Source organism: Anolis sagrei, chromosome 8, assembly GCF_037176765.1.
Source record: "Anolis sagrei isolate rAnoSag1 chromosome 8, rAnoSag1.mat, whole genome shotgun sequence".
In the NCBI taxonomy this organism is placed as follows: domain Eukaryota; kingdom Metazoa; phylum Chordata; class Lepidosauria; order Squamata; family Dactyloidae; genus Anolis; species Anolis sagrei.
The window spans coordinates 4850372-4864364 of record NC_090028.1 but is presented as its reverse complement, the minus strand read 5'-3'; the positions used below and the strand labels follow the sequence as shown (position 1 = coordinate 4864364).

At 43.1% G+C, this 13993-nt stretch overlaps 1 protein-coding gene across 1 annotated transcript in view; it reads left to right on the top strand.

The window, feature by feature from the left end:
• CFDP1 (craniofacial development protein 1) overlaps nucleotides 1-13757 on the top strand; it is a 44891-nt gene extending 31134 nt beyond the window's left edge. The window contains exons 6-7 of the mRNA XM_067470978.1: nucleotides 8860-9018; nucleotides 13144-13757. Coding sequence (XP_067327079.1) covers nucleotides 8860-9018; nucleotides 13144-13234 — 250 coding nt within the window. The 3' untranslated portion in view covers nucleotides 13235-13757. The remainder of the gene's footprint in view (nucleotides 1-8859; nucleotides 9019-13143) is intronic.
• The last annotated feature ends 236 nt before the right edge of the window (nucleotides 13758-13993 follow it).

Here is a 13993-nt window from a genome sequence, read left to right as displayed (position 1 = left end):
TGTGGTGCCCAGAATTGGACACAATATTCCAGATGTGGTCTAACTAAAGCAGAATAGAGGGGTAGCATTACTTCCTTAGATCTAGACACTATGCTCCTCTTGATGCAGGCCAAAATCCCATTGGCTTTTTTTGCCGCCACATCACATTGTTGGCTCATGTTTAACTTGTTGTCCACGAGGACTCCAAGATCTTTTTCACACGAAACACATCATGCGAGGATGTGCGGGGCTTGAGGAATGCAAAGCTGGGGTGAAAATGGCTGGAGGAAACATTAACAACCTCAGATATGCAGATGACACCACTCTGATGGCCAAAAGCGAGGAGGAGCTGAGGAGCCTTCTACTCAAGGTGAAAGAAGAAAGCGCAAAAGCCGGGTTGCAGCTAAACGTCAAAAAAACCAAGATTATGGCAACAAGAATGATTGACAACTGGGAAATAGAGGGAGAAAACGTGGAGGACGTGACAGACTTTGTATTTCTAGGCGCAAAGATTACTGCAGATGCAGACTGTAGCCAGGAAATCAGGAGACGCTTCCTTCTTGGGAGGAGAGCAATGTCCAGTCTCGATAAAATAGTATTATTATTATTATTATTATTATTAACTTTATTTGTACCCCGCGAGCATCTCCCGAAGGACTCGATGCGGCTTACAGAGGCCGAAACCACAAAAACACAATACAATAGAAACATAACAAAGCAATAACAAAGCAAATCAACAATTAAGCAAAACAGCAATAACAGTACATCAAGACATTAAAACTGGTTCGGCCGGCAAAAGGGGTACAGGGTTAAAAGTGCTGAAATGGCAGGAGGGGCGTAGGAATTAAAGTACGGTGTGCAGCAATGTTAATTGTGCTAAAGTGCTACTAGGACTCGGGATGGGGATTCCTAATCCGAGAAGGCACAACGGAACAGCCAAGTTTTCAAATTCCTTCTGAAAACTGCTAATGTAGGGGCCTGTCGGAGATCTTTTGGAAGGGCGTTCCAGAGTCTGGGGGCCGCCACGGAGAAGGCCCTGTCCCGTGTCCCCACCAAGCGCGCTTGTGACGTAGGTGGGATCACGAGCAGGGCCTCCCCAGATGATCGAAGCGGGCGTGTGGGTTCGTAGATGGAGATGCGGTGACGCAGGTAGGGTGGTCCCAAACCGTTTAGGGCTTTGGAGGTGAGCACCTGCACCTTGAATTGGGCTCGGAAAATAAATGGCAGCCAGTGGAGCTCCTTAAACAGAGGGGTAGACCTCTCTTGATAATGAGCTCCAGTTAGCATCCTGGCTGCTGCCCGCTGAACCAATTGCAGTTTCCGAGCCGTCTTCAAGGGCAGCCCCACGTAGAGCGCATTGCAGTAATCCATTCTAGAGGTGACCAAGGCGTGGACCACCTCGGCCAGGTCAGCCTTCACGAGGTAAAGAGTAGTAAAGAGTAGAGACATCAGACTGGCAACCAAGATCCATTGCCTAGTCAAAGCCATGGGATTCCCTGTAGTCACCTACGGATGTGAGAGCTGGACCTTCAGGAAGGCCGAGCGAAGGAAGAGAGATGCTTTTGAGCTGTGGTGTTGGAGGAAAGTTCTGAGAGTGCCTTGGACTGCGAGAAGATCCAACCAGTCCATCCTCCAGGAAAGAAAGCCCGACTGCTCATTGGAGGGAAGGAGACGAGAGACAAAGTTGAAGTACTGAGGAGACAGCAAAGCCTAGAGAAGACAATGATGCTGGGGGAAATGGAAGGTAAAAGGAAGAGGGGCCGACCAAGGGCAAGATGGATGGATGGCATCCTTGAAGTGACTGGACTGACCTTGAAGGAGCTGGGGGTGGTGATGGCCGACAGGGAGCTCTGGCGTGGGCTGGTCCATGAGGTCACGAAGAGTCGGAGGCGACTGAACGAATGAACAACAAATCACCCTTTAAGTAGTAACACTGGAAAGTGTGCAGAAAACACAAAGCTGGAGATCGATTTTGGAAAATAAGGAAATTCAGATGCAACTTGCACGAACCAGCAGCAGAGCCGTTTATTTGCATTCCTGGGATAACTTCCTTTTCTGCCAACCCCGGGCCATTCGGAGAAGCCAGGGAGGAAATGACTTGCATTCTAAGGCTTTTTGGGGGGAGGAAAGAGATGAGGGGCAGCGTAAACCCAACATTCAGGATCCTTTCCTGCAAAACAAGGAGTCACCGAGAGAGTATTTCCAGCTCCTTTTGTTTTCAAACTGCAAAACCAAGATCCTCGTGGACAACAAGTTAAACATGAGCCAACAATGTGATGTGGCGGCAAAAAAAGCCAATGGGATTTTGGCCTGCATCCAGAGGAGCATAGTGTCTAGATCTAGGGAAGTCATGCTACCCCTCTATTCTGTTTTGGTTAGACCACATCTGGAATATTGTGTCCAATTCTGGGCACCACAATTCAAGAGAGATATTGACTCTAAGCTGGAATGTGTCCAGAGGAGGGCGACTTAAATGATCAAGGGTCTGGAGAACAAGCCCTATGAGGAGCGGCTTAGGGAATTGGGCATGTTTAGCCTGAAGAAGAGAAGCCTGAGAGGAGATATGATAGCCATGTATAAATATGTGAGAGGAAGCCACAGGGAGGAGGGAGCAAGCTTGTTTTCTGCTTCCTTGGAGACTAGGACGTGGAACAATGGCTTCAAACTACAAGAGAGGAGATTCCATCTGAACATTAGGAAGAACTTCCTGACTGTGAGAGCCGTTCAGCAGTGGAACTCTCTGCCCCGGAGTGTGGTGGAGGCTTCCTCTTTGGAAGCTTTTAAGCAGAGGCTGGATGGCCATCTGTCAGGGGTGATTTGAATGCAATATTCCTGCTTCTTGGCAGAATGGGGTTGGACTGGATGGCCCATGAGGTCTCTTCCAACTCTTTGATTCTATTATTCTATGATTCTATGATTCTATCTCCAGGTGTTCAAAACTGTATTTCTCAGCTGTTTGTGGATCTAGGCACCAACCTTGGAATCTGACCCAGGGCCACGTTTTGCATTCAAATGCAAGGAATTGTTGAAATATTTAGGATGTCTCCGTCTTACTCCCAAGCAGCTGGACAAGTTGTCCTTCTCTGCTTTCAACTCTTCATTTCCTTTCCAAAATAATCCCATGTGTCTTCATTAGGGCGTTCGAGGTCATGGATTGATGTCAATGGAAGCTCATGTAGAAATATATGTATGCTAGTGCATTGCTGTGAGTTTTTGGGGCTGTATGGCTATATTCCAGTAGCATTCTCTCCTGATGTTTTGGCTAATGGCATCTTCGGAGATTATGTTGCTAGTGAGGCAAATGAGGTGTGTGTGTGTGTATTAGGCTTGGGCAATCCGTGGTTCTAAATGGTTCTAAAGTACTTACAAAACTAAAGTTCTGGTGGTGAAAATTTCAGAACTCTAACAAAACTCTCAAAATTTCGTAATAAATGGCAGTTCCTAATTGGTTCTGTCATTAAAATCACCAATAATGAAATAATAATGAAATTTTGAAAGTTTTGTTAGAGTTCTGAAATTTTCACCACCAGAACTTGTAAGTACTTTAGAACCATTTAGAAGCTCATGTAGAAATATATGTATGCTAGTGCATTGCTGTGAGTTTTTGGGGCTGTATGGCTATATTCCAGTAGCATTCTCTCCTGATGTTTTGCCTGCATCTGTGGCCAATGGCACCTTCAGAGATTATGTTGCTAGTGAGGCAAATGAGGTGTGTGTGTGTGTATTAGGCTTGGGAAATCCATGGTTCTAAATGGTTCTAAAGTACTTACAAAACTAAAGTTCTGGTGGTGAAAATTTCAGAACTCTAACAAAACTCTCAAAATTTCGTAATAAATGGCAGTTCCTAATTGGTTCTGTCATTAAAATCACCAATAATGAAATAATAATGAAATTTTGAAAGTTTTGTTAGAGTTCTGAAATTTTCACCACCAGAACTTGTAAGTACTTTAGAACCATTTAGAAGCTCATGTAGAAATATATGTATGCTAGTGCATTGCTGTGAGTTTTTGGGGCTGTATGGCTATATTTCAGTAGCATTCTCTCCTGATGTTTTGCCTGCATCTGTGGCTAATGGCATCTTCGGAGATTATGTTGCTAGTGAGGCAAATGAGGTGTGTGTGTGTGTATTGGGCTTGGGCAATCCATGGTTCTAAATGGTTCTAAAGTACTTACAAAACTAAAGTTGTGGTGGTGAAAATTTCAGAACTCTAACAAAACTCTCAAAATTTCATAATAAATGGCAGTTCCTAATTGGTTCTGTCATTAAAATCACCAATAATGAAATAATAATGAAATTTTGAAAGTTTTGTTAGAGTTCTGAAATTTTCACCACCAGAACTTGTAAGTACTTTAGAACCATTTAGAACCATGGATTGCCCAAGCCTAGTATCTATCTATCTATCTATCTATCTATCTATCTATCTATCTATCTTTCTATCTATCTATCATCTATCTATCTATCTATCTATCTATCTATCTATCTATCTATCTATCTACAAATGCTCTGTGCATAATGAGTACCTTAAAAACAAAAGAACCAATGAATGAAATCACACCAAATTTGGCAACAAAACGTCTTACAACACAAGGAGTGACCATCACTCAAAAAATTATGATTTTGTCATTTGGGAGTTGTAGTTGCTGGGATTTATAGTTCACCTACAATGAAAGAGCATACTGAACTCCATCAATGATGGAATTGAACCAAACTTGGCACACAGAACTCCCATGACCAACAGGAAATACTGGAAAGGTTTGGTGGGCATTGACCTTGAGTTTGGGAGTTGTAGCTCACCTACATCCAGAGAGCACTGTGGACTCAAACAATGATGGATCTGGACCAAACTTGGCACAAGCAGTCATTACGCCCAAATATGAACACAGGTGGAGTTTGGGAGAAATAGACCGTGACTATTTGTAGTCACAGATTCACAGGAGTTGTAGTGAACTACAACTCCCAAACTCAAGGTCACTGCCCATCAAACCCTTCCAGTATTTTCTGTTGTTCATGGGAATTCTGTGTACCAAGTTTGGTTCAATTCCATCATTGGTGGTTTTGGAGTGCTCTTTGATTGTAAGTGAACTATAAATCCCAGCAACTACAACTCCCAAATGACAAAATCACTCCCCCACCCAACGCCACCAGTGTTCAAATTTGGGTGCATCGCGTATTTTGGCCAAATTTGGTCCAGTGAATGAAAAATACATCCTGCATATCAGATATTTACATCATGCTTCATAACAGTAGCAAAATTACAGTTGTGAAGTTGTCATGAAAATAATTTGCTGGTTGGGGTCACCACAACATGAGGAACTGTATTAAGGGGTCCCGGCATTAGGGAGGTTGAGAACCACTGGTTTAGGGCTTTATAGGTAAGAACCTGTATCTTGAATTGGGACCGGAAAACGAACGACAGCCAATAGAGCTCCTTGAACAGGGGGGTTGACCACTGTTGGCCCCAGTTATTAATCTGGCTGCCGACCGTTGGACAAGTTGTAATTTCCGGGCCGTCTTCAAGGGTAGCCCCACGTAGAGTGCATTGCAGTAATCCAGTCTAGAGGTAACTAATGTTTTCAGGCCTCTTAATCTGCTTTTGGGACTAGCAAATGATCCTAAATTACATTTTCACCTCGGTTTTTTTTATTTGCTTTCATTCTCTTTTTTTTACTATATAATTTTTATTGATTAACATTTAATGCTTGCAGACACGTAAAGAGGGGGAACAATAGTGGTAATAGGAAAATAGGGAAGAGGAAAAAGAAGAAAAAATATTAAAAAAATTGAAGGTAGTTGGGGATACTGGAGGGGTTGGAGTGATTGAAAAAATAGGATAGTATCGTGGGAGAGGTAGTTTGAGGTGGGGAACTTCCAGTTCATTCCACAGAGATGCAAACATCAGTTGGAGAGAGAAAAAGGTTTCTTTATCTCGTCTCTATCCGAGTATTTTGGTTGTCTTATTTATATATTAATATTAATCTTCATTTTTTTTCCTGCAAATATTTTTTGACTTGGTTCCACTCAATTTGAATTTCCTTTTTCTGATTTTTAATTATCTGTGACATTCTATACATGTTCATAAATTCTCCAATCTTGGCGAGCCAGTTCTCTATTATCGGAGGGCCTTTATCTTTCCATTTTTGGGTGATCGTAATGCCGCAGCAGAAAAGAATCTTTTCTTCGTTTTTCCCAATTTCAAAATCCATTATATTCAACATATTCAACGACCTACCTCAGGGGAGTGGGCTTGCTCCATCCATGTTCAACATCTACACAAACGACCAGCCACTGCCAGAAGGGACAGAGAGTTTCATCTATGCTGATGATCGTGCCATCACTGCTCAAGCAGGGAGCTTTGAGATGGTTGAACAGAAGCTCTAGGTGCTCAAACTGCCTATTACAGGGAAAACCAGCTGATCCCTAATCCATCTAAAACACAGGCATGTGCTTTCCATCTCAAGAACAGACAAGCATCCCGAGCTCTGAAGATCACCTGGGAAGGAATCCCACTGGAGCATTGCAGCGCACCCAGATACCTGGGAGTCACTCTGGACCGTGCTCTTACCTACAAGAAGCACTGCCTGAACATCAAGCAAAACGTGGGTACTAGAAACAATATCATACAAAAGCTGACTGGCACAACCTGGGGATCACAACCAGACACAGTGAAGACATCTGCCCTTGCATTGTGCTACTCTGCTGCTGAGTATGCATGCCCAGTGTGGAACACATCTCACCACACTAAAACAGTGGATGTGGCTCTTAATGAGACATGCCGCATTATCACAGGGTGTCTGCGCCCCACACCACTGGAGAAATTACACTGTCTAGCCGGTATTGCACCACCTGACATCCGCCGTGAAGTAGCAGCCAATAGTGAAAGGACCAAGGCAGAGTCATCTCCAGCTCATCCTCTGTTTGGGTATCAGCCAGCACGTCAACGACTTAAATCCAGACATAGTTTTCTAAGATCTACAGAGACACTCGCTGGAACACCCCAGCAAGCGAGAGTCCAAAAGTGGCAGCCTCAAACCCAGAACCTCAACCAATGGCTGATACCAAATGAGAGACTCCCCCCTGGGCACCCAGAGGACTGGGCAACTTGGAAGGTGCTGAACAGACTGCGCTCTGGCACCACGAGATGCAGAGCCAACCTCAAGAAATGGGCCCACAAAGTGGAATCCTCGACATGCGAGTGTGGAGAGGAGCAAACCACTGACCACCTGCTGCAATGCAACTTGAGCCCTGCCACATGCACCATGGAGGACCTTCTTGCAGCAACACCAGAAGCACTCCAAGGGGCCAGCTACTGGTCAAAGGACATTTAATCAACTACCAAACTCACACATTTTGTATTTTCTCTGTTTGTTTGCTTTGTTCTGTTAGAAATGTAATATAATTGACTGGCTGTCCTGACACGAGAAATAAAAAAAACAAGTAATACTCGGCTTTCAATTCGTATCTTATTTTGATAATACTTTTGGATTAGTATCCAGTATTTCTTGATGATCTTACAGTCCCACAACATGTGGAGGTATGATCTCAATTCTCTTTCGCATTTCCAACATTGGTTATTGTAGTTTTTGTGAAATTTAGCTAATTGTACCGGTGTGAAGTACCAATGGTAAAACATCTTGTACCAGTTTTCTATTCTCGTATATTTTAATTTACTCTTCCAGATATATTCCCATTCTTTTAGAAATATTGAATGGCCTACGTCTACCGCCCATTTAATCATATTGTCCTCACCTCGTGTTTTGTAGTGGCTCGCTGGCAACCGAAGCGAAGGATTGGCAGAGAAAAGATCTGAATGAGAACAGAAGTCACTTTCGGATCTTCATTTGAAGGGTTTATTTATTTTATTTATTTCGGAGTTCTTTTACCCCGCCCTTCTCACCCCGAAGGGGACTCAGAGCGGCTTACAAAATCAAAGGCACAATTTGATGCCTACATCACAGAACAATCAACAAAAATTACATCAATTCACAGGTTATAAACAGTATCAACGATTCAAGTATTATACCCATAAAATCAATAAAATCAATAAAACAATACAAACCCACTACCTCCTCCTACATGGTCAGCGTTCGCTAACTCATAGTTCCAATTTTCGTTCCACTTCATCAGTCCTGTTGGTCTTATTCACCTGAATGTTTTATTTAATTGCCAGAGTGCCCAAAGGCCTGGTCCCAGAGCCACGTTTTCACCCTCCTCCTGAAGGAGAGGAGGGATGATGATGCCCTGATTTCCCCCGGGAGTGAGTTCCACAGGTGAGGGGCCACCACTGAGAAAGCCCTGCTCCTCGTCCCCACCAGCCTCACTTGTGACAGTGGTGGGGTCGAGAGCAGGGCCTCCCCAGATGATCTCAAACTCCGAGGTGGGACGTAGCGGGAGATACGTTCGGACAGATACACTGGACCGGAACTGTACAGGGTTTTGTAGGTCAAAACCAGCACCTTGAATTGTGCTCGGAACTGAACTGGCAGCCAGTGGAGCTGGCACAACAGGGGGGTGGTATGCTCCCTGTATGTCGCTCCGGTGAGCAATCTGGCTGCCGCTCGCTGGACTAGTTGAAGTTTCCGAACAGTCTTCAAGGGCAACCCCACGTAGAGAGCGTTGCAGTAGTCAATTCGGGATGTAACAAGAGCATGGACCACCGTGGCCAGATCAGACTTCCCAAGGTACGGGCGCAACTGGTGCACAAGTTTTAATTGCGCAAAAGCTCTCCCGGCCACCGCTGAGACCTCGTTCCTCCGGTCGGCTCGTTCCTCCTTCCTTGTATATTCCAATCTTCCTTCCTTGTATATTGAAGGGTCCAATCTTCCTTGTATATTGAAGGGTCTTTTTTTCCTTTTCTTGTAACGTACCTTCTTTTCCGGCAGGGTGAAGCGGCCGGGGGGCCTTGACAGCCTCCTGGGGAAGATCGGGTCGAAGAAGCAGAAGTTGAGCACCTTGGAGAAGTCCAAGATGGACTGGGAAAGCTTCAAAGAACAGGAAGGCATCGGGGACGAGCTGGCCATCCACAACCGAGGGAAAGACGGGTGAGAAGAAGGGGGAACTTTCACCAAGCAGATTCCGGGGCGGGGAGTTGCATTTAGGGGTCCCCCTCTTCCCCAGAGATTGGGACGCTGGAGTCTCCCAGGAAAAGATGGGTAGGGATGTTTGGCCATCTGAGTCCCATTGCCTTTCTCCCGTCCCCACACAATTCTCTCTTGGAGAAGTAACATTCTCCATTCAGCCACAGAATCCCACTGGTTGACCTTGGCGAGTCGCACTCTCTCAGCCTCTGAGAAAGGCAAATTAAGACCCACTTGGAACGCATCTTGCCAAGGAAACCTCAGTGATAGTCTCTCCTTAGGGTTGCCATACTTCGGAAGAGACTTGAACGCATACAACGACAACGTAAGAAGGAACTGACTGGCCAATCCATTCCTAATTTTTTTTTAACATTTTACACATAACTTCTTAAGACTAACATATCTGTGTTGTTGAAGGCTTTCATGGCTGGAATCCCTGGGTTGCTGTGAGTTTTTCAGGCTGTATGGCTATGCTCCTGTAGCATTCTCTCCTGATGTTTCATCTGCATGTGCATGGTATACTCAAAAGATTCTGTTGGCTGTGAGGCAAGTGGAGTGTGTATATATCTGTGGAATAATGTCCAGGGTGGGAAAAAGAACACTTCTCTGTTCGAAGCAAGTGTGAATGTTGCCATTAGCAAGCTTGAATAGCATGGAGTAGCCATGCAACTGCAAAGTCAATCAGTGAGGGTATCTGCACAGAGGTAGCTTGGGGCTTTGCAACATTCCCATTTGCTTTAACAGACAAGGGTTCTTTCTCCCACCCTGGAGATTCTACAAGTAGATAGATAGATAGATAGATAGATAGATAGATAGATAGATAGATAGATAGATAGATAGACACACACACACACACACATACTCGAGTATAAGCCAAGTTTCTCAGCTCTTTTTTTTCTGAAAAAGCCCCCCTCAGCTTATACTCGAGTCAAATTTATTTATTATTTTACTCTGTTATTATTATTATTACTACTACTACTACTACTACTACATTTAATATTTTACTCTATTATTATTACATTTATTATGTTTCTCTATTGTTATTATTACTTTTATTATTTTACTCTATTTATTATTATATTTATTATTTTACTCTATTATTATTATATTTATTATTTTACTCTATTGTTATTATTACATTCATTATTTTACTCTATCTATTATTATTATTATTATTATTATTATTATTATTATTGGAGCCCCCGGTGGCACTGTGGGTTAAAGCGCTGAGCTTGTTGACCAAAAGGTCGCAGGTTCGATTCTGGAGAGCAGCGTGAGCTTCCGCTGTCAGCCCCAGCTTCAGCCAACGTAGCAGTTCGAAGACATGCAAATGTGAGTAGATCAATAGGTACCGCTCCGGTTGGGAAGGTAATGGCGCTCCATGCAGTCATGCCGGCCATATGACCTTGGAGGTGTCTACGGACAACGCTGGCTCTTCGGCTTAGAAATGGAGATGAGCACCAACCCTCAGAGTCAGACATGACTGGACTTAATGTCAGGAGACTACCTTTACCTATTATTATTATTATTATTATTATTATTATATTTATTATTTTACTCTAATTATTATTATTACATTAATTATTTTACTCTATTATTACATTTTGTTATTTTACTCTATTTATTATTGTTAATATTACCGTACATTTCCATTATTTTACTCTATTATTATTATTTTATTACATATATTATTTTACTCTCATTATTGGAAGGATACGTAAGCACATTTACACTGAAGAAGGTTAGAATAATGGTTTAATCAGAATTGGACAGTCTTATCTTGCATTACAGTTTTGTGTAAATATTCAAAAACATTGAACCTACGAATGTCTCAATTAATATAATTTTATTGGTATCTATTTTTATTTTGCAATTTACCAATAGCTGCTGCATTTCCCACTCTTGGCTTATACTCGAGTCAATACTTTTTCCCAGTTTTTTGTCGTAAAATTAGGTCCCTCGGCTTATATTTAGGTTGGCTTATTCTTGAGTATATATGAACAGGGAGGCCAAAAGTGCTGAAGAGACCGTTAGAAATAGCTTAACCCCTTTCTAATGAATCCACACGTTCTGAGTAACCGCCATGGGTTTAGGAACTGTGCGTACAAGGACTAGGACCTCTTCTGCAAAACCATATAAAATCCAGATTATCATCTTTGATCTGGATTATATGGCAGCGTGGACTCATATAATCCAGTTCAAGGCAGATAATGTGGATAATCCGCTTTGATAATCTGGATTATATGGGTGTATACAGGCTCTGAATTAGCCCCATAATTCGAGGAACCAGAACTATGTTCCGTCCTGGCCTAATTTTGCACATTTCGCCTTGGGAAGAGATTGCGACATCATCCCCGTGGATCGTTTAACTGTGTCTCATTAATGGCAATTTATATATAGGACAAGACCCATGAGAAACGTCCCCTGAGGTTTTGGAACGTCATTTCTGGCATCAAGTAGGGCAGACCTTGCAAGAGTGGGTCAAGGGGGCACAAAGTGGGTTTTATGACGTCCTTGCGGATGCTGCGTGGCTGTTCTCCACCAAAGAGACAGAGAAGAGCCCGTAAAAATGCACCTGACTTCAGTAATGTCATTATTTCAAAATTATATATAGGTCGTAATTAGCCAAGCAATTTGGGATACTTCGGAAAGGCCCGGAGAAGGGATTCGGCTCTGTTTAATTCTACTTCCCATCCCGATGTTATCCTATATTCAAGAAGGAGATGGAAGGTGTCTATTTATCTGATTTAGATTCTTGTACTTTTCCCCCCTTCACTTTGGCTATCAGTTCTTTCCAATTTGAGGCCCAGTTCCCCATAGGATATCTGTTTATATACAAATTTTTACTTTCAGTGATTTAATCCTGAAGCATATAGTCAGCTAAATATTCATGCCATTTTTATTTCCCACTAGCTGTACCCACTACATGTTGCTCTGGCCAACCTTCCCTCCCTCTTTCTCTCCTTCCTTCCTTCCTTCCCTCCCTCCCTCTTTTTATTCCTTCCTTTCCTTTTTTCTTTCCTTCTCTCCTTCCTTATTCCTCTTCCCTTCCTTACTCCCTCTTTTTCTTTCTCTTCTTCTTTACTTTCTTCCTTCTCTTCCTCTTTCTCTCCTTTCTTCCTCCTCTCCCTGTTTCCTTTCTTCCTTCTCTTCCTCTTCCTCTCTTTTCTTCCTTCTCTCCCTCTTTCTCTCCTTTCTTCCTTCTCTTCCTCTTTGTTTCTTTTCTTCCTTCTCTCCCTCTTTCTCTCCTTTCTTCCTTCTCTTTCTCTTTCTTCTTTCATTCCCTCTTTCTCTCTTCTCTTCCTCTTACTCTCCTTTCTTCCTTCTTTCCTTCTTTCTCTCTTTTCTTCCTTCTCTCCCTCTTTCTCTCCTTTCTTCCTTCTTTCTGTCTTTTTCTCTTTTTCCTTCTCTCCCTCTTTCTCTCCTTTCTTCCTTCTTTCCGTCTTTTTCTCTTTTCTTCCTTCTCGTCCTCTTTCTCTCCTTTCTTCCTTCTCTTCCTCTTTCACTCCTTTCTTCTTTAATTCCCTCTTTCTCTCTTTCTTCTTTCTTTCTGTCTTTCTCTCCTTCCTTTCTTCTCTCCTGCTTTCTCTCCTTTCTTCATTCTTTACCTCTTTTCTCTCCTTCCTTTCTTCCCTACCTCTTTTTCTCTTTTCTTCATTCTCTCCCTCTTTCTCCCCTTTCTCCCTTCTTTACCTCTTTCTCTCCTTCCTTTCTTCTCTCCCTCTTTCTTCCTTCTTTCCCTCTTTCTCTCCTTTCTTCCTTCTCTACCTCTCTCCTTTTTCCCTTCTCTACCTCTTTGCTTTCTTCCTTCTCTCCCTCTTTCTCTCCTTTCTTCCTTCTATTATTTTTTATTACATGTATTATTTTACTCTCTTTATTATGATTGGAAGGATACGTAAGGACATTTTTGAGTTATGTTAATCCCACAAACGAATACTACTTAGATAGATAGATAGATAGATAGATAGATAGATAGATAGATCGATCGATTTGTTCCAGACCATTTCTTGTGCCACTCCTATCATATATTTTATTATAATATCTGCTCAATACTTCTCCCGCCTCTGTTCTGCTTCCGTTCTCCTGCAGGTACCTCGAAAGGAAGGCTTTTCTGGAAAGGGTCGACCACCGTCAGTTTGAGCGCGAGCGGGACATCCGCCTGAGCAACATGAAGCCCTGAAGCCGCCGCGGAGCCTGATCACACCTCTCGTCCATCCCTCCTTTAGAGGACAGTCAACTCTAGGACCTGTATTTTGCCTTTTTCACCACCAAAGTCAATAGGAGAAGGGAGATCCCACTCTCAGAGGAGTTTATTGACGAAGGAACAGCGATGGATGCAGTTCAGTCGATTGCTTGCCCGGAATGGGGCTAACAGGGCCATTTCCTAGGTCCCCATGACACCAATAGTTCGGACAGATGAGCAGAAGATGTGTCATAGAATTGGCACCATGAGGCATCCGCTCACCAATCGTTTGGAACACCTCCTTGTGCAGGTAACAGGTTTTAGTAACGTCACGCAATGATGAGTAAAGTGTTCCCCTGCCAGCTTGCTTTTGGAAGACGTTTCTGTCTCCGCTTTGGTGTTCCTTTTTTAGTGTTATTCACGTCACAATCCGCAGAACCGTCGGAGAAGCAGGAGCATGCATGCGCAGGAGGACCGTTCCCCCTGTTATCTCCCTTTCAATTAAAGTGTTGGAATCTGTTGTGTTGGGTCTGTCATTCCTCGCAAAATAAGGAGCCTCCAAAATAAAGCCGCCCTCTTCCCAGAACTAAAAGTGCCTGTTCCCTTGAGGTAGAAAAAAATAATAATAATGGGTTGTTGTGAATTTTTCAGGCTGTGTATGGCTATCTTCCAGTAGCATTCTCTCCTGAAGTTTCGCCTGCATCTTGTTGCACTCCAAGGCTGGGAATAATCACTTCTGTACTTAACACATACTCC